This window comes from Triturus cristatus, chromosome 3_2, assembly GCF_964204655.1.
Source record: "Triturus cristatus chromosome 3_2, aTriCri1.1, whole genome shotgun sequence".
NCBI lineage: Eukaryota > Metazoa > Chordata > Amphibia > Caudata > Salamandridae > Triturus > Triturus cristatus.
In genome coordinates this window covers 259,174,399-259,202,241 of record NC_140584.1, presented here as the reverse complement: position 1 = coordinate 259,202,241, position 27,843 = coordinate 259,174,399, and the positions used below count along the sequence as shown (strand labels likewise).

The 27,843-nt window shown below is 44.1% G+C and overlaps 1 protein-coding gene across 1 annotated transcript in view; it reads right to left on the bottom strand.

Moving 5' to 3' along the window:
- SMPDL3B (sphingomyelin phosphodiesterase acid like 3B) overlaps positions 1–27,843 on the bottom strand; it is a 141,243-nt gene that overhangs the window by 24,190 nt on the left and 89,210 nt on the right. Inside the window, exons 5-6 of the mRNA XM_085647571.1 lie at positions 26,128–26,300; positions 4,252–4,432 (exon numbers count right to left, since the gene is read on the bottom strand). Coding sequence (XP_085503697.1) covers positions 4,252–4,432; positions 26,128–26,300 — 354 coding nt within the window. The remainder of the gene's footprint in view (positions 1–4,251; positions 4,433–26,127; positions 26,301–27,843) is intronic.

The window sequence follows — 27,843 nt, the reverse complement described above, 5'->3', positions numbered from 1 at the left end:
GCATTCCGTCCATCATCTGTTCTTTTTTCATTTGTTGCCCTAAGTGGAAAGGGACTGCCCAGATGTAGGTCCCATGCTCGCTATGCCACCGGATTCAAGCCAGCCTGCCTGATGAGGGGTGATACCCCGAAACTGGTCTCAGGATTCTTGTTTACGGTCAAGGGAGAACCTGGCCTGGCGGTTTGGGCTGCACTGTTCCCGTGGGGAGCAGGGTCAAGACTGATTTACATATGGCTTAGTCCAAACTGGAATTGCGTGGCAAGCAAAAACAGAACAACAGATTTCACCCAGATCTGTGACTAGGGGTAAATGTTTGATTTGTTCATATCCATCACCTGTTCTTTTTGCATTTGTTGCCCTAAGTGGGAAAGGTATACCCAGGCAAGGGCCCCGTGCTCACTATGCTACCGGATTCAAGTTATCCTGGTTGATGAGGGGTGATACCCCAAAACCAGTCCCAGAACGCTTGTTTCCGGCCCAGGTAGGACCTGGCCGAGTGGTCTGGGCTGGACTATTCCCGTGGGGAGCAGGCCCAAGACAGATTTGCATATGGCTGGGCCCTAACTGGAATGGCGTGGAGAGCATCTGGTAGTGGGGGTGATTGTTTGATTTGTTCAGCATTCTGTCCATCATCTGCGCTTTTTGCAAGATACAGCGCATTCCTGTCCTTTCTGCCAGGACTGGCACACAGACTGCAGCCGAGCGCCAACGCAGGCACCCTTGAACCATGGTGCAAGGCTGTCTCTGTTGTTGGCATGATTGGTTTTGTGCAGGAGGGTACAACATCCCGCACAAAAATAATCAAAGGAGGAGTTTTCCTCCTTCTATGTGTGCTGCAGTATGCCGCACTCGTCGGAGGAGGAAAAAACGAGGAGAAATGTAAACATTTCTCCTTGTTACGCCTGTTTTGGGAAGGCGTTAGTTGTGGCACTGCCCCAGAATTACGCTATGTTGTAAATCTTGGGCAGTGTCAAAAACCTTAGGTGTTGTATGGGAACACCCACAGCAACACTAATGGACCACCGCGGCCCATGCAGGTAAGGGTGGTGGGGTCGGGTGTGGGGGGAATTTCGACAGACAACAATGCGGGAAAACGTATCATTTATTTAATTTTTCCTCGTTGTTGTCTGTCGAATCCCCAACCCGCCCCACCGATCTTATCTGCACCGGCCGCTCCTGCCCTTGGAGTGCCCCTTTCACGCAGAGTAAGGCAATGCATCACTCCATATTTACAAGGCCATGAAATGCCATGCAGAGTGGCTATGCATGGCCTTGTAAATATGGACTGGCACACTGCATCTCCAGAGTATCACAGACGTGACACTCTGGCGGCTTAAAAGTGCCGCAGGGACATTTTCTTTTGTACGAATTTTTGTAATATGTTGGGGAAAAATAATTAGGATCATTTACCGCCTGCTTTTGGTTGGAGGAAGCCCTGAGGGGTAAATGTTTTGATCAACGTAATGAGTTCTAGAATATAGTCATCATGATGGATATCACTCACATAACCTATGTTTTATGATATTGCTGATCAGTGATCGAAAATTAAGCCTTGAGCAGTGATAGAAGAAGATACCCGGTGAAGGGTTTGAGCATTTTGATGAATGTCTACATGTTGCAATTGAGGACAAATAATTTGTGCATCACTTGTTTTGCTTTTTGTTTCCTGCAGATTCATACATCTAACATGTCAAGTGTTTCACTTTCAAACATTTTTAATAGTATAAAAAGATTTCCTGGAGTCATTCTGCATTATGTTTATTAGGATGAGCTGAGAAAGAGCCAACAACTAACTATTGTTTGCTAATATTTTATGTAGCAGACAGAACATCAAATGCTTGAATCCACAATGGTGATTTGTCTATGTTGAAGTGGTAGCACCATAAGGAGCAATGTCCTAACCAGATGATGTGTTTCCATGGTATATGGTATGCAGCTATTTTTCTGGATCCTGTAGTCCTCAATGGAACTCTGGAATCTAGTATAGAAATGTGTGAAGCTTCACAGACCATTCGGACATTGAAGACGTTTACGCTTTTGGTAGACTTGCTCGGTGGCCATGGTAGGGACCAGTAGGATGTGTGAATCACACTTTTGCAAAACATGTGGTAGTGCTAGTAACTGAGGAGGGCGGAAGACACTAATTGCCAATGCTTGCCTCAAGCGCAAATCCTAGGGAAGACAAGAAGTGCTTTATTGTCTCCATATTGTGATCACAAGTTGCGAGGACCCAAGATATTCAAAGGAGTGAATGTTGTCATGGAATCCTCAGATTTCTTCTTTGGCTTGCGACTACTAACGCCTTCTGGTGCTGTGCATCTTGGTTCTCTTCCTCCAGTAGCACAGCACATGGTAATGGAATCAGGAGAAGTGCAAGTTAATGCTGTATGACGGGCAGTGCTTAATTTGTAAAATATTAAGTGCCAGGGCTGTGACCAGGAGGCCACTGCAGCTTGCACCACCCATCGCCCTTGTCATTGCTGCAAAAACAACTACTAACCATCTCTCTCGCATGTAAATGCGACAGTTCAGATTATTCCAGGTCCCCAATGCTAAAAGAATGGCAGGGGAGGCAGGTATTTGCAGTTTTTTAATGTATATTGTTTTCCTAAACAACTGTTATACTGCTCATCTCTAAATTACATGAGCAGCACCACCTTGTGGCAGACTGCCCTAAGGGCGGTGCTGACAATTAGGTGCCGGTGCCGAGAACCGGAAACCAATTAAGTGAAGGTGCTCAGCACCGGAAAGCACCGGCTCAAATTAAGTACTGACAACGGGTGCGGCCAAGTTCAAGCTTCTGAATGTCTGTTGAGCCTATATAGGCCACATGGTTGATTGTTATCACCTTTGCACATGATGATACTCAAGTGTTCCGAATCATGGTAGTTGTGGCACTGTCATGGGTTGATGATGTAAATAAATAACTTCTTCCCATTTTTAAAGTTGCATTTACATTTTCAGTGTTGTCTGCAAAGTGTTCTCTAGAAAGTTATAATCAGGGTGTCCATTTAAGGATCTGAATCATTTACGACCTGCTTTTCATGGTGGATGCCTTGAGGGATACGTTGTGTGATTTGGCTTATTCCCCATCAGGTTGAAATTGCTGGATTTTAGGCCTTGTGTTAAAACCACATGCTGTAAAACTATGTGCTCTTTTAATGCATGCACTAGCACCACCCACTCACTAAAAAATATGCGAACTCACTTCTTGCACGACACCTGACTACAACAAAAAATATGAGACTACTCTCCTACTAGACAGCTGCCGTAGACCAGACCACGATGACTTCATACCAATCCATGAACTTGTTTATATCTCCTTACAAGCCTCCTTCCTTGTCTTGAAACAATAGGAAATATTTTACTTGTAGAGACATAAAATACTTGGTAACAAAAAATAAAGGTAATTCATGTGCCATACATTCCTCAATTTACTCAGTCATACACCTCTTGATTAAAGTCTCCGCATAGTAATTTTCCCTCTACAGCCTCCGGCTGCAATCAAAAGAGTGTGGGATATCTAGACTACTGAAACTTCCATAAATTGTGTACTGTTTGCACTGTGTTTTCTCCAGACTTCACCTTTTTAGATTTTCTATGTATATTACATTTGTTGTATCTCACTATATAAACGTACACAGTTTTCAGTGATGGTCTTAATATGCTGTACAGTGACAGTGTTATGGTATCAATAATTGATATCACTTTTTTCAACTTTGAGAAAGCCCTAGGCTTGTATGCCAAGAATGACCAAAATGCCTGTTGGCTGTACTACTAAGAACCTTTCATACACGCATCTAGCAGTAGAACACAAAACTATACAACCTTTTGTTTTAGAATTATGTTATTTTACTATACAACAGCACATTTACAAAGCAAGTGGTGTTTACACTCATCTTTTGCATTCTCCACTTCTCCCTATCAACTGGACCAGTAGCATCAACTGGAATATCTCAAGACAAGCTGACAGCAGAGTCATCCTTTTCAGTGTAAACAGCAGGGTGTCTTGCTGGGTTGTCCGAAATATTGATAAATCTCCCCCTAATTGCCGTCAGTTCACACTGTAAACACACTTTCATGTCTCAGTACCCTCACATGATACCTGTGTGTCCTTCTGTTAATGTTGAGCACCACGCAGCTCTTTGCGGCTAGGTGTGTGCTTTATAAATTCAGATGAAGTAAACATGAGGTCATTTTCGAAGTTCATTAAAAACATAAAAAGAAAAAGTTTCAATCAAAATCCATCACCTGCACTGTTGTAAAACATCCGGAAGGAGTCGGTGTGGTGATGACCAAAGAACTGTCCAGCAATGACCTCGCTGTGTTGTTGGATGATTTTGACATAGCGCTGGTTGAAATTTGGCCGAAACCAAGGTTTACTTCGCTTCTTCTCAAAGACACCAGGAGGAACATGACCGACAATGTAAACCTGAAATTAAAAATGAAGGCTTGTTGAGAGAGAAAGCGATACACCTGAAACAAAATCTTTAATCAAGCTTTTTCTCTCCGCCCTTGTGACATGTATGCAAGCACTTCCTTATCGGTAAAGGTACTCTGCTCTAACGGGTCAACCGTAGAGGATAAACCAAGGTGAGCGGAAAAACAAAACTGCATTTCTTTATGTTTGCCCTCATTCGAAATACTATCTGTAACTTTTGATGTGCCACTCACTGGTATGCCTGAGTGGTTGGTCTTAGATGTCTACGGCAAGGCAGCCGACCGCCCTACATAATTGATACATTTCCATCCTTACGCCATTTTGACTTCATACATATAATCTCCTGTTGCATCATCAGGCTTTAATTAGGCGCAACCTGGCTATGACGCAGCATAGATTTGCACGATAGAAAGACCCTTCCTCAAACCCCTCCCAGGCGTGCAAGTAACCACCAGTCCCTCGCGGCCTTGCTCATGCACCCTTTTTATCCCCTCTCAGTAAACACAAGCTGAGTGACTGTTGGTGCAGAACGGCCGCAGTTTATTCACAAACATGGAACATAAACATTATTTGACCGCTCCATGAATTCAATACTTCATCACATCAGTCATCTTTATCAAATAGTCTGATTAATTGGTCTGCAATGACTATCACAGCACTTCCCACACAGCTCCCTGGTTTACGGCCACTAAGCAGGTGTGAGAGGTCAAGTTGTGCCCAGGGTGTCGCACCCTGCGGGGCAGATTTATGTTCCCTGGCGCATCCCTGCAAATCAGCATGGATGCGCCAGGGAAGATGCGTCACGAAAGTTTACTCTTGCGCCACAATAGATGCGCCGCATTTACAATGCAGCGCATCGTGGCGCAAGGATAAACAGATGCGTGACGCATCTGATGGCGGAAGGTTGGCGCATTGCTGGAGTTGCGTCGCAAGCGCGACGCAGCTCCAGCAAGGCTCGGGGGTGCCCTATCGTTACAATGCTGTGTCAATCCTTACGCCTGCTTCAAGCAGGCGCAGGGTTTTGACGCAGCATGGCCGGAAAAGTGACTGAGTAAAATTTTGTAGATTTCACTCAGCCACTTTTCGGAGGCGTTCCTGCACCGGAACGGCCCCCCCTGTGCAGGTACGCCCACATGTGGAGCAAGCTTTACAACGTGACGCATCTCCCTAGATGCGTCACGTTGTAAATAGGGCGCAACATGGCGCAGGGTTTACGCCACCGCTGCGTCACAAAAGTGACACAACGGCGGCGTAAAAGTGGCGCAAGTCCATCATAAATCTGCCCCTACATTTTTAACCTTCTTTTCCCGAAACGCCACTTCCTTCTGATTGGGGAGTTTGAACCATGCCGCCCAATCATCTGCTTCCAATCTTACGAGTTTGCGGGGTTTACCCCTTCTGTGCCCTGTGGGACCCTGCTTCAGGAGGCGTTCTGCACGGGCCCTTCATGCGCCTTCTACAACAAAATATTCCCTGCATACCCTCAATGTCAAACATAACCGTCTAATCAAGAGGGACATACATAGAGATGGCGATTGGTCCTGACATTGTGGCAAAATCCAAAATTGTGGGATGATGCTGGTGTGCCTTTTGCATGTGCTGTGTTAGGGACAGGCGGGCACACCAGACATTGTTTGGGACCAGTGACTTCCTTGGTTGTCTTCCATGTTTATGTATTTTTGAATTTTTTAAATAAAGTGCAAAACCACCCCAAAAGGCCTCCTGTGGTTAAGGGTATTAGCAGAAAGCACGTGAGATGGTAAGGAGAGAGCTCTAGTCTTAAAGATGAAGGTTTCATTACTATGGAAGAAGTGGTTCTCTGGGGATCTCATTTGGAGAGGCAGAATATCCCAATGTTTGGTGGTTAGGAATGAGAAAGAGCGCCCACCTATGTGAGTAGGAGTGGTTTTAGGGAGGACCAGCAGGTATAGGCAAGGGGATCTGAGCAGCCGAGATGGAAAGTAGTGATGAAAAGAGGGGCCCTGGCGGGGAAAGGCCAGTGACCCAGACAAAGAAATTTGAAGATGATGTATTGGTTCACAAGAAGCCAGTGAAGAACCGGTAAGAAGGAGGAAGTCGTTTTGAGTGCGTAAGGATTACATAGGATGTTGGGAAGCCAAGGAAGACAGCACTGCAGTGGTCCAGGTGGGAGAGAACAAGAACCTGGGCCACAGTTTGGCGCACTGAGCGAGAAAGGAAAGGAAAGACTTTAGTGAAGAAGGCGTGGAATATGAGAGCAGGAGGAGGGCAGTTTGTTGATCTAGGCCTTGGGTACTTGCAAACATTTCCCCTGGGGCCACAAAGTACTGTCTGTGGCATGTGCGAGAGCTGCACCGATGCCAGCAATGCGGTGTCAGGGTGATGAAAGGTGGGCATTGGGGACGTGAAGCAGATGTATGGTGTAGACAACAAACCGAGCTTTCACATGACTTCTGTTTGCCACCAAAGCTCTTTTCTCATGCACCAAGGATTAAAGTCAAACCATTAACTTCTAATGTAAAATGTGAGCGGGAAAGAGATACTCATCTGGTGGCTGAATTGCAAAATGTGAAACCAGAAAACATAGTATCACTCCTGGCTTACCCACTTGACAAAATTGTGTGATCCTAGGCAATTGGTTAATTTCACTTTGCATCGTATTTCTTCATTACCACACGTGAGAGTCCCTTAAAATATACGAGTTCAGGATGTCTGCTGTACAAAACCTTCTCGTGTTTTTTTTATAAAGTATAATATTGTTCCAATTATATACCAACAAAGGCTACACATAAGGTGCACCTGACAAATTACATACCTGTTGGTTCACTAATGCCATTGTTTTCAGAATGGGGAGGCATGAATGTTTCCAAGATCATGCTTGAAAACTATCACTGCTAATAACTGCCTCTCAATGCAGTGATACAATCTGATCTACTAAGGTAAAATGCTCATGCATGTTAATAAAATACACTTTTTTGAAGTTTGCAGATAGTTTATAATGTTTTTCCATGTTTAGTGCAAGATTTCTTCAAAACTATGGTGCTTATTTATGAGGCCTTACACCGTCTTTGTGTCACTTTTTGTGACGCGGCTGCAGTGTAAAAAATACGCCACACTGTGCCATATTTACAGAGTGACACATCTTGGCAGATGTGTCACTTTGTAAACCCCTGCGCTACATTATACCTGCAACAGGTAAAATGTAAGCAGGATGGGTGTTCGGGCGCAAAAAAGGCTTGTAGAAGTGTTGCATTGAAATCTATGTTTATTGTGCATATTCGGCCGGATTGTTTTGTTCTTTATGCATATTCTGCCTGATTGTTTTCCCTACATTTTCTTCTATTGGTGCCTTATTGTTGTTACAGTTTTTCCAACGTTTTGCCAGATTTTTCCCCCTGTTTGCACTGTGCCCACCCTCGGCACTCTCCCACCATATTTTCCCCTCTGTTTCTCTCTTTCCCTCCCACTTTGCACCTGCCCTCTCCTCTGCCTTAGTGCCCCTCCCACCTCCCAGTACCTACTTAGGCGCTCGCAGCAGGCGTTCGCAGTGGGCACGCTGCCTGCTTGCCAAAGACAAGCCTGGCTGCACCCATCCATGCCTGGACTGCTCCCAGTGCCAGGAACCCTGGTTCTTACACCTCCCGAAATTACTTCTCTACCGAGCTCTGGACCACGTACTCCGCAAGAACAACTGCTGCCACACCTCGCCCCGTTTGCTGTTAGGACCGTCTGGCACTGCCTCTTCTCCTGCAACACTGAAGCTCCTGCACGCACGACAAACACCACCAAGCTGATCATGAACAACCCGATCAACTTCATTGCCTCCTGCTCAACGCATGATCTCTCTGTAAACATGCCACTGAGATCTGGGACACCATCACCTCCCTCACCCTGATGTCATCTTCATTACCGAGACCTGGCTCACACCTACATTCGCACCCAACATCACCTCACCTCACCTACACCAGACAATTACAAGATAGCACACCATGACCATATCAACAAACATGGAGGTGAAATTGCCATCATTCACAAGGAAACCATCCACTGTCCCACCACCGCAGACACCACCCCGATCATGGAATACCTCAGCTTCCAACTTCAAACCAATGATAAAACCATCATCAGAGGCAACCTCGTCTACAGACCTTCAGGTCCTTGCCCCCATTTCTATGAGGCCATCCCCGAATCCATCTCACTGCTCACCATTGACCCCAAACACAACATCTTCTTCGACAAACTAAACTCACCTCGACGATCTCAACAATTCCAACACCACCAACATCCTCGAGAGCATGGACAACATCTGACCTCTCTCCCACATGCTGCAACCAACCTAGAACAGGCTATCAAGAACTTCTCCGCCTGCATCACAGACAGAGCTGACATTCGCCCCCTTGAGGAACAGCAAAGTCAAGAAGTCCTCCAAACAAAACTGCAAACAACTCGAAAGGATATGACGCACTATCAATGAGCTCACAGACCAAGCCGCATTCAAGACATCCCTTAACCAATACCTCGGACTCCTGAAACAAACAAAAAGGAGTGCCCTTGCAGACCGCATTGAAGCAGGTTCCAACCGCAGCAAAGAACTCTTCAATATCGTCAGAAAGTTCTCCAACCCCTCAGCCACTGAAAATACCATTACACCTCTCAGGAACTCTGCAAATCCCTGGCTGACTTCTTCCAAAACAAGATCTACACCATCTACAAAAACTTCAAACCCCAACCATCCACCAACGATACCCTCAGCCTTCTCACTCCCTCGAATGATAAAACTGACCACCCGCTCACCACATGGGATCAGCGCACCGCACATGATACCACAGCCATCATAAACTCCATCCACTCAGGAGCACCTATGGACTTCTGTCCCCACTACATCTTTAACCTCAAGAGCCAATAGCTCTCACATATATGAGATCTATTGGCTTTGCCAATGCTTGTTAACAATTTGGGAACATGCCATTTGGGAAAGCTGGTATGTGCATCATCCAGATTGAAGCATCTGTCTGGGGTAATTGACAATTTGGTGTGAAAAACTAGACTGGCTCTGGGGTGTTAAGTGGGTGTTCATTTAGTGTATTGCGTTGTTGAGGAGTTGTATATTGTTTGTAAACAGTGGGCTGTTGTATTCAACTATGTGACAACTCTAAGGTATTCTAAATGTGCAGAGTTCTGTTGGCTGCTTTTTTCTAGCAAAAGGTTGTGTGGAAAGCGAGATCCAAATAAAAGTTACATCTGGCCTTCACAACATTCAACTGTGCAGCGCCATCTAGTGTGCTCTACTATGTGTGTCGTTTATTATCATGAGTGATGCAATATCTTAGATGTTTGAATCAGTGTGCAGAGCACTGTCTGAGGTACTGTCTTGAATGTTTCTGTGTTGTTGCTTGCAAGTGATTACTGTTGTGAGCACAATGATATCCAGATACATTATTTGCGCTGTGCAGGATATGTGAGAGGTGAAATGTCTACTGTTTCCTGTTGGATGTAGGAACTAGGGGGCATATCTATCAAACGTTCGCGCAACATAGGACAGCAAGCAAAGTTGCTGCAATGGATGAACCGGAGAGAGCTGAAGAGCTCTATATCTACTAAGATATGGTGCTCTTCAGCTCTCTCCTTGCGCTGGAACGCTTGTGGCTGCCTAACACCAATGCAGACACCCTGGCAAGATTATTGTTGTGGAGAAAGGAATACCTTCACGCACAAACATAATTGAAAGGTTCCTCTTTCTATGTGTGAAAACTCCTCCACCCGTAATGAACGTGTACCCCTGCCCTGAGTGCCCCAACTAAACTGATGTCAAGATCCCTAATGCTGATTTTTGTTGCCATAGGTAAACATGGATCATACGTGTGCGTCTGTCTCAAGGATGTTGGTTTCTCCCAATCCAACAGTCTTGAACGGGAGAGGTGCCCAAAGTGCTAACCTCAGACATAGGCGTGTCTCACGGATTGCGGTCTGGTAGGACCAGGAGGAGCGCCCACAGCGCTAACTTCGTAGTGATGAAAAGCTACTGCCTTTACCAGGAGTTAAACAACACGAGGGCAGCAGTGGCAGCATGCTGTGTCGTGATCAGTAGGAGTTAACAGGTCCTTTTTAACCTGTCACTAGTTGAGGCCTACAAAACTTTGATTTTAACTGCACTGCAAAATAATATTGATGGAACTCTGGGACAGCTAGGCTCCAATTTATGTGTCGCTTGGTACATTACATTTTGGTCACTCTGGCTGATTTGCCAGCCCACATGAATATCACTCTTTCCTGTAACTTTGATGACTTCCATGAGGGTTTCAATATGCAAAACGTGTGCTACATACAAATGTCTTGAAAGCAGGTTTATTTTAACAATTTGGTGCTTACTAATCAGGATATTTCCAGCCACCTTCATTCCTGGAGCTCTTTTTGTAATGTCTCTATTAAGTTAGGAATCTTATGTATGTCTCCATTGAATTTGGTGATGCAGCCTCTCCACTTGGTATCTGATTTTCTGCTTTTCTCAGATAAATCTGTTCACCCGTTCTGAAGAACAGGCCATCTCACAAGTTTCACAGATTTATTTATTTATAAAGCCTTGTATAGCGCGAACAAGACCCAGATGGGTATCAGAGCGCTTCACAATTTGGATTGTCGGAGGTACAAAAGGGTGAAGAAAAAAAAAAACAAGGAAAAAAGAAACGTCATTTGAGAATGAATGCAAAGATCAATGAAGAGGGGTTATCAAATAACAACACATTTAGATAATATAAAAGCGTTCTTGGAGAAGAACAAACATAACTTATGATAGTATAACCAAACAATTCTGGGTTACACACCTGCTAGACTCCCAACGTAGTTAATCCAAGGGCAGTGAATGAGACAGACGAACCATGGTCATTTAAGGCAAGAACTTGTTCATAAGGATTGTTTTCACTTCCTTTTTGAAAGAAGCTGTTGACGAGATTCTGCGGACTTCCGTTGGGAGAGAACCTGAGAAAGCTCTGTGCTTCATACTCTTTTTGCGGAAAAAACGTGGTTTCAAGAGGAAGGAGTTTGCACTTCTTGATGGTCTGCCCCCTCCTAATAGTTCTACCTATTGCGCCAATTAACAGGGGATATTGAGCTGGAGGGCTTTGTGAGTCATGCAGGCAATCTTTAGTTGTATTCTAGCTTCAAATGGCAACCAATTTAGGAATTTTAGGGATGGGGAAATGTGATAATTTCTCTTTGTATCTGTAATCAGTCTGGCTGCGGCATTTAAGGAAGCCCTTAGAGGTGCCAGGGTATATTTGGGGAGGCCACAGAGCGTAGCACTGCCATAGTCTAGCCTCGGCAAAACCAGCGATTGCACCACCTGCTTGAGGTCATTTTGTGGAAGGAATGGTTTGAGATTCCTAAGTAACCTCAATTGGTGGTTAGCACCCTTGCATACCTTACTAATATGATTCTTCATATTCAGGTGTGTGTCTAGGGTGATTCCTAGAGATTTGGCTGAGTCAATAATATGAGGAGAGCAGTTGAAGGCTGTGAGGAGATTCATCCAGCGGTCTATCTTGGGGATGTGATTAGGCGGCGATATGAGGAGAAATTCAGTTTTGGAGGTGTTGAATAAGAGGTGATTCTCAGTTAGCCAGTTTTATGTATTCGTCAGTGTAGAGTTGAGTGTCGTGAAATCTTGGGAGGAGGTGATTTTCAGGAAAAGTTGTGTGTCATCCGCATACATGTGGAAAAGAGTGTTCGTGGAATTTAGTGCATTTGCTAAAGGTTCCACAAATATGTTAAAGAGTATGGGAGATAAGGCAGACCCTTGTGGGACCCCCATGGAAACTATGGAAGGCTGGAATAAGAATTGATTCACCTTGATTCTTTGGGATCTGTCATGCAGGAAGGATGAGAACCATTGCCTTACCAGACCAGAAATGCCCATCCTTAGCTCAAGAATGGATAACAGGATGTCGTGATTAACAGTGTCAAACGCAGAAGAAAGGTCAAGGAGGATTAGGAGGCAGGAACCATTTTGGTCTAGCTTTTTTAACATGTCATCTATAATGTGAGTGAGCGCCGAATCCGTGCTGTGACCACTCCGAAAACCGGATTGATGTTTATCCAGGAGTTGTAAGTTCTCTAAATGACCGCATAGTTGCGATTGCACACATTTTTCAAGGAGCTTAGCCAGAGTGGGGATGTTGGAGATCGGGCCGAAGTTGTTGAAATCAGATCTGTCTGTGTTAGTTTTTTTTAGAATGGGTGTAACCTGAGCTGCTTTTAGGCATTTGGATAATGCTGCAGGCCCTTGAATTATTATAGCTGAGACAAAATCATGAGGATTTTGGAAACTGTCCATTTCATTTATTAGCAATAGAAGTGTATTGGTTATATTTTCGTAGTATTTTCCATCAGGCAGATGACAGCTGCTATGAATAACGCCAACGTGTGATGTGTCAACCTTAAATCTAATTAATGAATACTGCCGTTGTGTCTAATTCATTGGGCAAACAGCTCCACTGCTAATGGATAAATCCTAGGACTGAGAGAACATCTCAGGTAAGTTTCCCTTCTCAGTGTTATTTGCAGAGAGAATTGTTTATTCATTTTAAGTTTAGGGGAGGGTGCTTGGACGTCATTTTCTATCAATTTTGTTATATGGGTCTATATCAATATTTCAAGAGTTATTGAGATAAAGTGCTAATCAAATCAGCCAAAATCAGTTTCTGCATTGAGAGAGTATTGCAAATGGTACTTTGGATCTGAGAAAAATATATATTCCATTTATTACTTTTCTTGCTCTGCCCCTCACTTTTCAGTGTCTGAAAACCCCTGTTTGGTCACGATGCACTAATTTAGGCAGTATGCCTTCGCAGTGTGCTATCAGTACCTTCGCATGGATTTTGGTGTAGGTTTTTAGAAGTGTTATAGGCCTATCAGACTTAAACAGCTGTGAGTGTTTATTTGTCTTCAATAACAACACCAGGGTAGAGTCCATTATCTAAGGTGTAACCTTCTCGGTACAAAAGAGGGAACTAATCAGTGTTGCTAGAGGTTCTGCCAAACTGTTCCTAAATGACTGATAGACCATTTCTGGTAAATTGGTGCTTTGTTATTTGCCACTGGTGGCAATGCCAGTTTAAGCTCACCTTCAAGTATGGGAAGGTAAAGTTGGTTCATCATTTCTGTATTTAACTCTGGAAAGATGATTTCTGTTAGGTACTGCTGTTGGTAAACTGGGCACATGTTGTCTCTGGATAAATGAGTTTGTACTCTGTTATTACCCTGGTCATGTGGTTCTCCCCATAAGGAATGTGAAGTCGTATTTCCTTGATTCCGCTAACATACTTTTTTTTGTCTACATAATTTTTGGACCAATTACCTGTCTGCTTTACTAGCTTTGTTGTAGTATAATTATTTTGCATAAGACATATTTATTTTCTCTTTCCCTGTCAGAGCGCTTTCAAATGACCTCTCAATTAATTGTTTATCCATTTTGTTTGAGCTTGCTCTTTATATTTGCCTTCTGAATCTTATATTTGGGTTTCTACTTAAAGATGCAGGGCAGGTGCAGACCGCTTCATAATCTTGCCAATTGTGGCTGCTTTTACCACTTCCCATATGGTTTCCCATACAGTTTCTTCCTATAATTTCCCATGTAATCCCTGCCTTGGCATTGTGTGCAAAATATTCCATGATGATCTCAAAAAATGTTCCCTGTAATATATGGTCATGAATACTGACTGGATTGTTCGAATTACGTTGGTAGCCTGATTGTGACTGTTCTACAGTAGTCCGAACAGAAACAACAGCTGCTGTGTGTGATTTGGTATCATTCTGTTACCAGCAGAGGGGTGTTGCATACACCATAAAAATGCTGAGCTTGCTGGGATGTAGTCGAGGTTGGAATCCCCAATTGGCCAGGAGTTCAAAACGTATAGCTAGTTTCTTGAAGGTGGAGAGGGTGCTAGTTCGAGTCTCACGTTGAAGTGCTGTGTATCCTGGTTGGTGCCACTGTCCTAATGTGAGATGTTTCTTCTCGTTGATCAATCATTCAGTTTAAGTTTCCTCCTAAGAGATGTTTGCCCCTTTGAAATTTGGAGATCAGTGGAAACATGTTGTTAAAAAAAGAATTTGAAGCCCCATTGAGCACATATATTGAGAAACAGGGCGCAGCGGCCAGGGTGACTGATGCCGGACGCTGGGTATCACGGTTCGATCCCCAGCACCGGCAGCAGGTCAGCCCAGCACCATGTGACTCTGGGCAATAGCTCGCTTAATCTTCCCGATGGCCCCCAGCGCCGGGATGCCTACAGGTAGCTGTGCGCTTTACAAATACTGGATTTACATTTTTACTTGTAATGTCCTTCACTCCCAATGTGCCCATAATGGTGATTCATCTTCCTTCCCTATCCCTGCTGAACTCTTTCACCCGGAAAGCTTCAGTATTGTGTTGACACTATAATGCACAAGTTGAATAAAAATGCAGGGCAAACGGCCTTGATTTTAGTCCGTGTGTGTCAGCAGGGCCGGACTGGGAACCAAAACCAGCCCTGGCGAAGTGCTCGGCCGGCCCCCGGGCTCTTTGCCAGGGCCGGTTTTCGGCCGATTTTGTTAGAAGGCCGATTTTGCAGCTATGCTGCAAAAATGGCCTTCTAACAAAAACGGCCCCTAGGGGTCCAAAACCGGCCCCCACCCGTGCGGCGCACCGGGGGATTGCCCGGTGCCCGCCACGGCCAGTCCGGCCCTGTGTGTCAGACTTTAACAGGTGTGTTGCCAACAAGAGAGTGATTGCAATCTGGTGCATGAAGCAATATTTTATGCTTCACTTTTATTTGTAGTAGAGACAGACATTGAAGGGTAAAGAAAAAACAGAAACTGGGAGAAATATGACATGCGATGATGTGGTGAAAGAAGGCTTCCTCTGCTTCCTTTGGGTCACTAGCATGGCATAGATTTGGTAAGGGGCTCATTTTTGGAGTAATGACTGCTCGGATGTGGAGTTATTAGGGTTAATTTTCACTTCTCATTTTTACGTGTTATATTTTACTTTTATGTAATGTGCTGCTATGGTGTGTCGTTAGCACCTTTTCCAGCATTCTGTGTTGTTTTTTAGTTGTGGTGTTGCTGTTATTTAGCTGCGACCCGTGCCTGACATCTACTACCTCTGGGGCTTAAAGTTGGTCTAATCAATTATAAGTCTACATCTACATGGCCCCCTCGCCACCATCGTTAGACAGCAGGGACTCAGCATTGTATCCTACGCCGACGACACCCAGCTCATCCTCTCACTCACAAAAACTCCCAAGGACACCAGATTCTGATTCCAGGAAGGAATGAAGAATGTTGCAGCCTGGATGAAGGACAGCTGCTTGCAGCTCAACTCAGAGAATACCGAGGTCCTCATCGTCGGACCCCACACCTCCTCCTGGGATGACACCTGATGGCCCTCCACCCTCGGAAAGCCACCCACCCCTACAGACCACGCACGTAACCTCTGCATCATCCTCGACTCCTCCCTCTCCATGAACCGCCAAGATCAACGCCCTCGCCTCCACCAGCTTCAACTGCCTGCGCATCCTCCGCAAGACCTTCAAATGGACCCCCCCCGACTGCAGAAAGACCGTCACCCACGCGCTCATAACCAGAAGATTGGACTACGGCAACGTCCTATACGCCGGTATCAACAGAACCCTACTACACAGACTCCAAACCATCCAGAACGTCGCTGCCAGGCTCGTCCTTGGGACACCACGCCACAAACACATGACTCAACACCTACGAGACCTTCACTGGCTCCCCGTCAAGAAGAGGGTCACCTTCAAACTCCTCGCCCATGCCTACAAATCCCTCAACAACATCGGACCCAAATACCTCAACGAGACAGTATCCTTCCACACACCCAAGAGGAACCTCCGCCGATCTCGCCCTGGCCGAGGTCCCTCGCATACGCAGAAGCAGAAGAGGCGGGAGAGCTTTCTCCTACATCGCAGCCAAGACCTGGAACGAGCTCCCCATGAACATCAGACGCTCCCCATTCCTGCACACTTTCAGGAAGGACCTCAAGACCCTGCTCTTCGACTGATCCCCCTCCCCTCGCGCCTTGAGACCCTCACGGGTGAGTAGCGCACCTTATAAACCCCTGATTGATTGATTGAAGTTTTGAAAGGCTGCATTTAAGTTTGTGTGTATATCGTGTTATTGCCGATTTGCTAATTTATGAGTGAGTTTTTGGGTTGCTTTGCCTTCCCATTGCCACTCTTTTGAAAATCCTACTTTTATTTTCCAATACCATATATTTTTAGGTCGAGCCTGGGCGGCACATGCACTGCAAGGCATGCTCTATTGAGGTGCGGCATAGAAGCTCTGCCCATTTCCCGCCCATCTTTTTAATTGGCTCCTGTTACTGTCCTTGCAAATCATTGCTTTGAATTTGTGACTAGGATTAGTAGTCCCTCCTTGGTACCTTCTTGTCTGCATTTAGCCATCCATAACGACTGGACTTTTTTACTAGGGGTGTTACACAGTCTGATTTATAAGTCAGTGAACACTATTTTGTGAAGTGACTTTCTCCAATTTCAGGCACTACATGCTTTCCTGCAACAGCTTTATCTTTTAAGCTGCATAGACCCACTTTAACTTATGTTTTTTTGATTCAAGAATGGCGGCTGCGGTATTAAGTTAACGCTGCTCACGCCGTGATATATTTTCTTTAAAGCACCATAGTTTTAAGACACGCTTTGTGTTATTTTTCCGAGCACAAGGCAGGCTTTAGGTTCCAGGTTGGCAGCCGCGCATTTCTTTTTGATATGCTCGGCTCATCCAAATCAACCAACAGTCAACAATTGTTGCTGCGGATTGCAGCCCCGTAACCCCGTCCCGTCATCGGGCACTGTGCTTTAGATTTAAGCATGGTGACCGCTTTTTACGGTACTATTAAGAACACACCCGCTTCACCTCTCTGATAGCACAGCTCGAGTCGCCAAATCATTTCTTTATTGAAATTAAACTTTATTAAGCAGCGGCATGCCACGCTTGATATTTATGGCGATTGCCCGCTTTCTCTGCAACTCGAGCTGCCTCCTTCTCCTGCCCCTCAGGAGAAAGGACTTCTGCCGCTGCTGCTTGCGCTGCTATTACAGGTCCCAGCGTGCGCCCGAGCAGCACCCCTCGCACAAGGGAACATGAGGAAGCCGCTCCCCTACTGACAGGAGAACAGACACCGGACCAAAAGTGGAAGAATCGTTCCCCGCAGCAGATATGGTATGTACAGCAGAGTGGAGACAGGGCTCTGTGTACAGCATGCCCCTCCTCTTCAATGTATTGAGGAAGTCTCTGCTGCAGATTGTATGAGCAAGGGAAAGTGCAGCCGTTATAGAACTAGTGATCTGAATCGACCACGGATCCAGCTTCGGGGACAGACATTTGTACGTTTGCACTCTTTTGTACAGCGTTACACACTGCAACTTCTGGGCACTCGGCTAAACACCATGATATATGCTGAAAAATCTGAATCAATATGAGGACTGACCCATGTGACAGCCGTGCCTCAGTCACGCTCCTATTCTGAGGCATAATGATGCTCAGTTTTCACAATTCCCTTAAGCTTAAAGTAACTCAGTGGGTTCAGGCCAGAGATGTGGTTTCCGAAGTTCCACTTCTAGAGGCTCCAAAGCCCATTCAGAACCCTTCAGAATCATATCCAGTCACCTGCATAAGCCTCTTAACATTGCACGCCCCTGTGTTCTCTGCAAGCACCTGGAATACACATCTCAACATAGGCGTTACTTCCTGCTGCTCTTTCCTCCTAACGCCTACAAATCGACATATGTTTCAGTGTCAATATGATGTAAAGGGCGTTACCTTTACTAGCCTTAGGCTTATCTTTTGAAATGTCTTCTAGGCATTAATAACTACTTTGAAACTGACACCTCTGAGTGTCTGAGGCTGTAGTTAAGGTATTTGAAAATTCGGATCACGTTGCAAGTCTACTACGATACAAATGGGCAGAACAAAGCAGATCTACATTGAGTCCACTGGTCGTTTCGCACCAATATGTGCACTGATGAATATGACGTCATGCACCAATACTTGGTCCAAATGTTTGTGCAAAACTCCACGGGTATAAGGGCAATCTATATCATCAAAACTACATTACTGACTGTGAGCCAGTGGACCTAGGCTGCAGATTTTGCAAAAACTACAGTTGATGGACAGAATGCAGAACAATGTCATACATTCACCCCAGTACAGAGATCTGGGTCTAAATCCATCGTTTTTTTGCTCACCATGCCATTCCAGTTTGAACCCAGCCATATGCAAATCAGTCTTGACCCTGTGCCTCATGGGAACAGTCCAGCCTGAACTGCCAAGCCGGGTCCTCCCTGGACTAAAAAATAGCATCCTAGAACCGGTTTCTGGGTTTCACCCCTCTTCAGCCAGGAAAGCTTGATTCCAGTGGCATGGAGAGCACGGGACCCACGTCTGGGCATACCCTTCCACCTCGGGTGACAAATGCAAAAACAACAGTTGATGGACAGAATGCAGAACAATGTCATACATTTACCCCAGTACAGAGATCTGTGCCTAAATCCATCAATTTTTTGCTCACCATGCCATTCCAGTTTGAACCCAGCCATATGCAAATCAGACTTGACCCTGTGCCTCATGGGAACAGTCCAGCCCAAACTGCCAAGCCAGGTCCTCCCTGGACTGAAAACAAGCACCCTAGAACCGTTTTCGGGGTTTCACCCCTCTTCAGCCAGGATAGCTTGATTCCAGTGGCATGGAGAGCACGGGACTCACGTCTGAGCATACCCGTCCCACTCGGGGTGACAAATGCAAAAACAACAGTTGATGGACAGAATGCAGAACAAAGTCATACATTCACCCCAGTACAGAGATCTGTGCCTAAATCCATCGTTATTTTGCTCACCATGCCATTCCAGTTTGAATCCAGCCATATGCAAATCAGTCTTGACCCTGTGCCTCATGGGAACAGTCCAGCCCGAACTGCCAAGCCAGGTCCTCCCTGGACTGAAAGCAAGCATCCAAAAACTGGTTTCAGGGTTTCATCCCTCTTCAGCCAGGATAGCTTGATTCCAGTGGCATGGAGAACACGGGACCCACGTCTGGGCATACCCGTCCCACTCGGGTGACAAATGCAAAAACAACAGTTGATGGACAGAATGCAGAACAATATCATACATTCACCCCAGTACGGAGATCTGGGCCTAAATCCATCGTTTTTTTGCTCACCATGCCATTCCAGTTTGAACCCAGCCATATGCAAATCAGTCTTGACCCTGTGCCTCATGGGAACAGTCCAGCCCGAACTGCCAAGCCAGGTCCTCCTTGGACTAGAAACAAGCATCCTAGGACCGGTTTCGGGGTTTCACCCCTCTTCAGCCAGGATAGCTGGATTCCAGTGGCATGGAGAGCACGGGACTCACATCTGAGCATACCCGTCCCACTCGGGGTGACAAATGCAAAAACAACAGTTGGTGGACAGAATGCAGAACAATGATTTTGGCATCTCAATTTGACCGCATTGTCTGATTGTGGGCCAGTCATCTTATTTCCTTATGCCTCTATTTTTATATCACAGTATTAACCAACTCATTAAATTATCATGGGTATCGAACAGGCGTCTCCCTTCTGCATGAAATATAACTTGTAACCTGCAAGTCGCATTAGGATCTCTACAGCAGGCTTTCAAACGAGGTAAATTGCGCATTTGCGAGATTTTGAGCTATTGCCATTATAAATAACAATGCATTTCATTTATATATTTTTAAAAACTGCAATAATAAAAAGCATTGTCATTTACAATACCAATAGATCATGGGGAGAGGATGTGGTCCGTTGGCTAGGCTGCCGACTTTGGTGCTGGAAACCAGGGTTCGAGCTTCAGGGTCGCGTCCACATCCTGTGATTCTGGGCAAATCACTTAATCTCCACGTCCCTGATTGTGCAATGTAAATACGGTGCTCATGTAAAGCGCTCCAATACCTTCGGGTCGAGTTCGCGCTATTAAAAATCTGAAAAAATAAAAAAAGTTTTGAAAATGCGAGACCTATAGCATTGCAACTGCCTGTTTTACGGTACACCCATTTCGCAGTCCTGCTTCTGTAGTACTACTCATAGTATGACACAGGGTGGCGCCAGTAGACCACGCATATTAACTTGAAGACACTTATGTCATGAGAAAGCCATAATGTTATGTCAGTGACATAGTGTGTAATCTGTGCCTGTGTGCCATAAATAGCTGATGGGTGGTATTGGGCAACAGCCAGATAAAGCTGTCTGCACCCAGGAGACAAAAAATGGTTAGGGAGAAAGGGTGTCGGGAATCTCCCTGTAGAGAAAATAAGCAGATGTATTAAAAATAGCAAACAAAATACTGAGAAACCCATACTAAACTCTCTCCTGGAACCCGAGATTAATCTCCGAATATATAACATACCCAATAAACCCCATAGAACCCTTTTTCAACCCCAGACAAGAACTAATATTGTGTTATTTTGTGGTCACGGCGGAAGTAGTACATAAATAATACACATTCGCTTGTGAATCAGAGAAACATATGGAATGGTAAAATAATGGATAGGTGGAAAAGTGTAACAATGGATAGAAAAGTGAAGTATGGGTGATAAGGTGTAAAATAAATTTGGTGAGTGGAAGGGCAGATGGATAGATGGATGGGTGGGAGAATGGATGGATTAATTGGTGGCTGGGTAGACAGAAGATGAATGGTTCAAAATCGGGGGCATTTTCATTTTCTGGCTTCTTCCTTGATTTCCACCCTTAAGCATTGATTAATTTTTCATCTACAAATCCGACCCTTGATGTAGAAATATATAAGCTCGGTTTTGTCTCTGTTAAGTTCCTTCCATCTCAGGTCCATTCATTGTCTAATTTTTTTTAAGATAATGGATGGCCTAGCTGTAATAATCTGGTCTGGATATCCTACACCCGTAAGGGAATCGTAGTGTTTTCAGCAATGGATTGGCAAATCAATCACATTTTTACAAAGATAAAAGGGAGCTGCATATAAATACTGAACAAGACATAGTTAAGTAGTAAGCCAGCAAGCCTCCAACCCCCACTTTCTTGAACAGATCCTCTCCAAAGAGCTGGTCTCTCAGCTAACCTTTCACTGGTTTGTCACCTATAACCTTGGCTCGCGAGTATATTTTGAACAGATGTGTCTCTAAGTCGCTCTGGAAGGATAGCAAGTTGGTGATGAGCCTCAAAGTAATAGGAAGACAATTGCAGAGCATCAGTGCTGGGCATGAGAGGGACCGCTTTACTGTCTTGGACTTTTTTTTTCTTCAGAATTTCCAGTATTAGATGAGCTTTACTTCTACCGTGTCTTTGGCCTCAAGTTCTGTGTATTTTGTCCTTCAGGTAGCAAGGGCGGCAGATGCAATATGTAAGGCTTTGTGTAAGATGCATGCTATTTGGAAGCGAATTTGAGCTTCCAAGAGCATTCAGGTATATTAGAATCAATGTGATATGGTCATGTATGGTCTAATCTCTTAGCGCCCCTAGTAGAGAAACCTCCAAAAGCCATACATTTTCATACCATAATTATTCCTTGTGCTTTCTCATGTCTAAGTCCAGATAGATAGAACCGGACCATGAAGATTGGAAAAGTAGAAAAAGATTGATTTCATTCCATCCAAAAGTGCAATAAAGCGCGAATAGAAAATTGGTGATTAGGAGCAACCAGACGCCACCGCCACTGTTTCAATCACAAACGTGAGCTTTGTCAAAGTCAAGGCTTTCTCAGCAGCTGTATTAGTTATAGACTTCGGAGAAGCACTTGTGCAATTGGGAAGACCAGAAAAGATAGCTCTGCTGCCATCTAGATGGAAAAGACCTAATGATTGAACACTGTTGCAAATCTGGAAGAGGGGACTGATTGTTTCTACAGGACCGGTTTTAGCGCTAGTGGCGCCCTGTGCAACAATCGTTTTTGGCAGCCTCCCCATGACTTCCTTCTACTAGGATTCCCTTGGTTTCCGCCCTCCAGCAGCGCACCTCATCTTTCCTTAGCCCCTCTCTTACATGCATTTGATTTGTATTTGTAGCACTACTTATACCAGTGCAGGGTGTCTGCGCACTTTATATTACACACATTCCACACTGTGGTGGGGGTGTCTTTACTAGTAAGAATGTATTCCTACCGAAATGAGCACTTTTTAGCAACATTAGGAATAGTAATGGAAGACCAGTGGCATAACATTGGCCCCTGCAACCCCTGGGTGTGGATAAGCCCCGAGCCCCAGCGCCCCCCCCCCCACTTTCCCCCTCAGCTCAGTACCTTGGCCTGAGAGCTCCTGACTGACTCCGGAGTGGGGGGGGGGGGGGCTCCATGTACTTTGCAAGGGGGGGCCCTCAAGTTTCGTTACATCACTGTGAAAGACAGAGGAAAAACATGACTTTCTAACCAATGTCATGCAGTGTGCATGCAGGTCACTGTGCTATATTAGGGATGTATCTTATGAACTGCAAGTAACAAAAGGATCTCTGTAACAAAAGCAGCACCACACCGAGCTATGCACATAAAATACAGTTCTGTAATCTGCATGGTACATGTCTATTGCAGCAGGCACAATAATCCTCTGTGCTACCTTCTGATGAATCAAAACTGTTACTAGACAAAACTCTGATCTCTGTCCAGCAAGAACAGTAATCACCAGAGTTATGTTGACATTTTTATTGTTACCTGAAACCTGCTGGGTAGAAGAACACTGCAGCAGGTGCTTTTAAACCCCTAAGTTATTTCTAACGCAGCACACATCCCGCCAGCTCACAGCCAGGTGCCCCTGCACCAGTCACACTGCCCTAAAGCTGGGCCTAATTTTCAGCTTTCTTAGGAGAACAAGTTGGAAGCAATTGCAAGAAGTGCAGAGTTTATCATGCCCACTAATTAAAGTTCACACTCCTGGGTTTCCCCCTGTTAAAAATCAGCAGTTCAAACCTGATTTAATTTCTTGGGTGAAAAAGGCCTGGTAAATGCCTGGACTTGCAGATTTTAGTGTGCGAAACACCAAAATCTGTGTGTTGTTTGCGATTGTTAGGGCAAAACTTGCAATAGATGGCACTTATCACACCTGATGAATTCTGATACCTGGGTATTGTGTTTTTTTATCAGGTGCACTAAATTGAAGGCCACCGTCCAGGGCACTCAGAATCAGGGTTTTAATTTGTCTCATGGATTTGAGATTTTGAGGTAAACTTGTGTCTTATGATCATAATAATCCATTGTGATCTTTTCATCTTACATCATTGAGCATAGAGTTTCCATATAAAGGTTGAGAAGTGCCCATTTAATCAGTAGAGAAGAAGATCTAAAAGTGTACCTTTTTACAAAGTGCATTCTAGATGGCACTTGACCCTCAATCCCCATTCTGGACAAAAATATATCAAATGGGGTCTCATTTTATTGAATGCTGCTGAATGGTCCAGCAACACCAGGAGAATGGTATTCCCTCTTCCAGTGCTTTTAGAATAGAGTCAAGAATTTGGACAGTTATTGTTCTGTGCTGAAACTGGGATGACATCAAAATTGGAAGGAGATTGTAGAGGAATCGTTGATTCCGGAGTCGAAACGGTGCTTATTAAATATTTGGGAACCAAATGACCTAACCCACCCGACACAGGACTGGGTAACACTGGAAATCATGTTTGCTAAAAGGAATATTGCGAGGAGGTGGGGATCAGGTGAGTCTCCTACGCTGCAGGAATGGTGTAGGGATCTGGATGAAGCTATGGTGGCGGAAAGGGCGGTATATGTGCATCGGGGATGTCTTCAAAAATGGGAAAGAATCTGGGAAAAATGGAATAAATTCAGAGGGTACATATGTGAACCTCCAAGACTGGAGGCGATTCAAATGTCCGATTAGGAGTATAGGGTGAAAAGTGTCGGGGTTGTTGTAATGTATTGTCACTGTGGATGCTCATGAAGTCATGTATAACTATTTCATTAACAATGTCAGAGAAGTATTAGTGCGGATGGAGGCTAACTTTGTGTCGGCCATGTGTTTTTGTAATGCTTATTGTTTCCAATAAAAATGATTTAAAAAAAAAAAATTGGAAGGAGATTCAGTTTGCAACAAAGTGGGAAAGAAAATTGAGAGATACAGCTTTTTCAATGATTTTTCCATATGAGGGAACTTTGAAAGCTAGTCTTGGTTTTGAAAAATCTGTATGGTCTAGCCAGAGGATTATTTCCTGAGAAGAAGTGTTATTTGGCAGGATTTTAAAGCAGAAGGAAATGTGCCTTCTTCGAAGGAGGAATTGATGATTTTGAGCACAAGGCAGGCTACTTGTTGGGGGTATGCTTTTATAAAGTTTCTGTAATAGGGTCGTCAGCATATGTAGAGAGCTTGATGGATGCAATTACTTGTAGGAGAGACTGGATATCAGGTGGTTTTAAGTATGACCATTTTGTAAACCTATTCTGTTGTAATAAGCGGAGTTGAAAATCAGGGTTTTTGCTTTGTGTACTGTTATTTCTTATCACAAAAGTAATTAGTTACGGTGGTGGTGGAACCTGCAAGATTCGGCTTTTATACTGTGTTTATACAGTATTTTGTAGTTTGAAAGATCATTTTTGAGTGGTTTGTCTTTGTTTGTTTGTTTCTTGAGGTCTTTGCCTATGGTGTAGAGAATATGACCCTTGATTTTTCCTTGCAAATTTAGCACTTGTAAGAGTTCCGGAATTTTGAGCTTATTTCAAGTTTTCTTATTTTTTCTAGATTTCCTCCTACATATGTTTGGATTGCTAGCGTACAAGAGTGAGGAGGTTTTTAACTTGATGGACTGGGGCACAGAAGGAGTCAATCTGTAAATAGTGCTATAGGCGATCTCATAGTTCTGGTTTGTAAGCTCTTTAATGGAACAAGGGATTATTGAGGTTTTCACTGATGCGATCAGTTCCAGCGATACTTGCTGGAAGGGGGTCTCTTTTATGGGGACTCTGCATAGATTATATTGCTGGATGTTGATCTTTCTTGTACATGGATGGAATGGTAGAGTGAAATAATAAATAGATAAGTTTCTGCCCACTCAAGCTTGGTTGGGCATTCAAGGTGGAGGGGTTTAGGATAGAGTTGATAACATAAAAGGTGTTATGTTCGATGTGTTTTACGAGAGGAACAAGGTGCAAGAGGTTGAGAACTATGCGGGTTTCTGTTAATAATATGTTTCAAGGGATATTGAATTCACCTAGCGAAATAGTATTCGAATGGTGGGTCATCATGGTTGTAATGGGATCATTGAAGTGTGTAGGGAAAGCAATATCATGGCCTGGAGGGTGGTGGTTAATGTGAAAGCCACTGGTGTTTTTATGACTACATTTGGATGGTTACTTGGAGAAGTTTAAAGAGGGAGAATATTGAAAGAGGTAGCACTAGTTTTAATCTCAATTAAGTTTTCAGGGTGAAAGGGGATCTGTATGTTTCTAGAGGCGCATGCCTATGCTGTGGATGAAAAAGTGGGAGAGGAGAGGAATTGCTTTGGGGAGAGGTAGTGAGGGAAGTTAAAGAGATGAGAATGCGAGAGAAGCATACAGGGGAAGCAGTTTGACAAAATATCAAAGATGAAATATTGTACTAAGTACTTTATATGTAACTGGCACCAGGCCATAGGCTTTGTTCATTGAAGTTGATATTATCTCCAATAAAAATATCCAGAGAGTGAAAAAAGAAAGACAAATGTTGCTCTACCTTGTCTCCTGTGTTTGATGCATAAGTTAGCTGTTGTTCAAGCCACTCAAACTGCCCTCCAGGGTCCTCCAAGCTACCAGTCTGATTATTAGAATCATAATAAAGATTTGTGTTTAGGACAATTACACGGCCAACAAAGTCCTTATCCGGCAGCCGTTGACTGTAAAATGCACCTGGAGATGTGGAAACACAACAAATAAAAATGATGATTGTTTTGTATGACACATAACCCAGTACGAATGACTTCTCCATTTCTCCATTTTACATACATAGCAATATTCTGCATTCCAAAATAGATATAAAACATAATTACATGCTTTTAGTAAAAAATAAAACAGGCCATGAAGCTATATATTGTTTTTTAAATATTTCTTTATTCTTTTCTTTGTGAATATGAACCAAAAACAAAGCGAGAGCATAGCACAGATAGCAATACCAGCACGCCTCAACTGCAAAGTATGCTTGCTACACACTTATAAAGTCCCGACATCACCCCGCACACTACAAATATATTAAAGGCTAGAGGAGTGTGAACCTTACATTGCCTGGTTCCCACTGGGTAACAGTATACTTCGCAGCATGATGGATGATCTTCCCTTCCAGATGGGTGTAATTAGTGACAGGTATACATGTTGGGTATGTCCATTCTTGCACATTGCATGGGTTCTTCACAAGTCTTACCCGTGTGTGGAAGTCCCCACCCGTGATTCAACTGCTCCTACAAAACCATTCAGGTGATCTGCAAATCTTCAATCACGTTTTTTATTCCTCCTGGCTAGTTTAATTTATTTTTCCTCCGCCAGCACCCATTCCAATACATCTCTGACCCACAATGCTACATGAGAGCCAAATCATGACATACTAGTCATATTTAACAGGGAGAGTCAGTAGGAAATCTACCCTACTAGGTTTGGTAGCTATTGTTATTCTTTGCTTCCGGGTTGTATCAAATTTCTTTGCAAAAGTATTCATTTGACCTCTGTCACAGTCTTGCCTATCTCGCAGAAACTTCTGCGCTTTTCTTTCCTTAATTGTAATTTTCAATTTGCGCAGCCTCTCTTTCATTTCTGCTTTGAACTTTGTTACTGTCTCTTGATCCGGTTCTTTACTCAATGTTACCAACAGGCCATCAATTTCCTCTAGAATTCTTTGTCTGTCAATATCTGCGTATTTGATAAGAATTGCAAGCATCCTGCGCGAGGCGTCATTGCTATTGGCCGCCCATTCTCGCAACATCTCTTGAATAGGGAAAAGAAACATACGAAGCTTGAGTCCCGCTACATAATTGAATTGAATTCTAAGTACCGAGGAAGGTCTGAATGTAGAAGAAGACTTGTACACTCACTTGTAAATATGCAAACATTGATTTCCGTCTCACAAGTTTTGTAGAAAAAGAAGATGAGGTTTTTAATTATGTGTTTTTAATCAGGGAAGAAGGGTTTTCACAAACAGACCGAAAAGTATAAAAGCTAAATTCTCAGTGGCCCACTTCGGCGGGGATTGTGTGCAATGGATTCCTTTGATTTTTAGGTGGCAAAGATAGCCCACAGGAGCTTGATTTTGAGAGGCTCACAGAATTGAATTGTCATGACATTGCCCACTTGGGCGAGATATTGTAAAGGTATATTTGATAAAGTTTGTTAATTTGAAAAACATCTGTTTTTTTAACGGAAGAAATATCAATTTATTGCTGATATCAATTCTGTGAACATGATT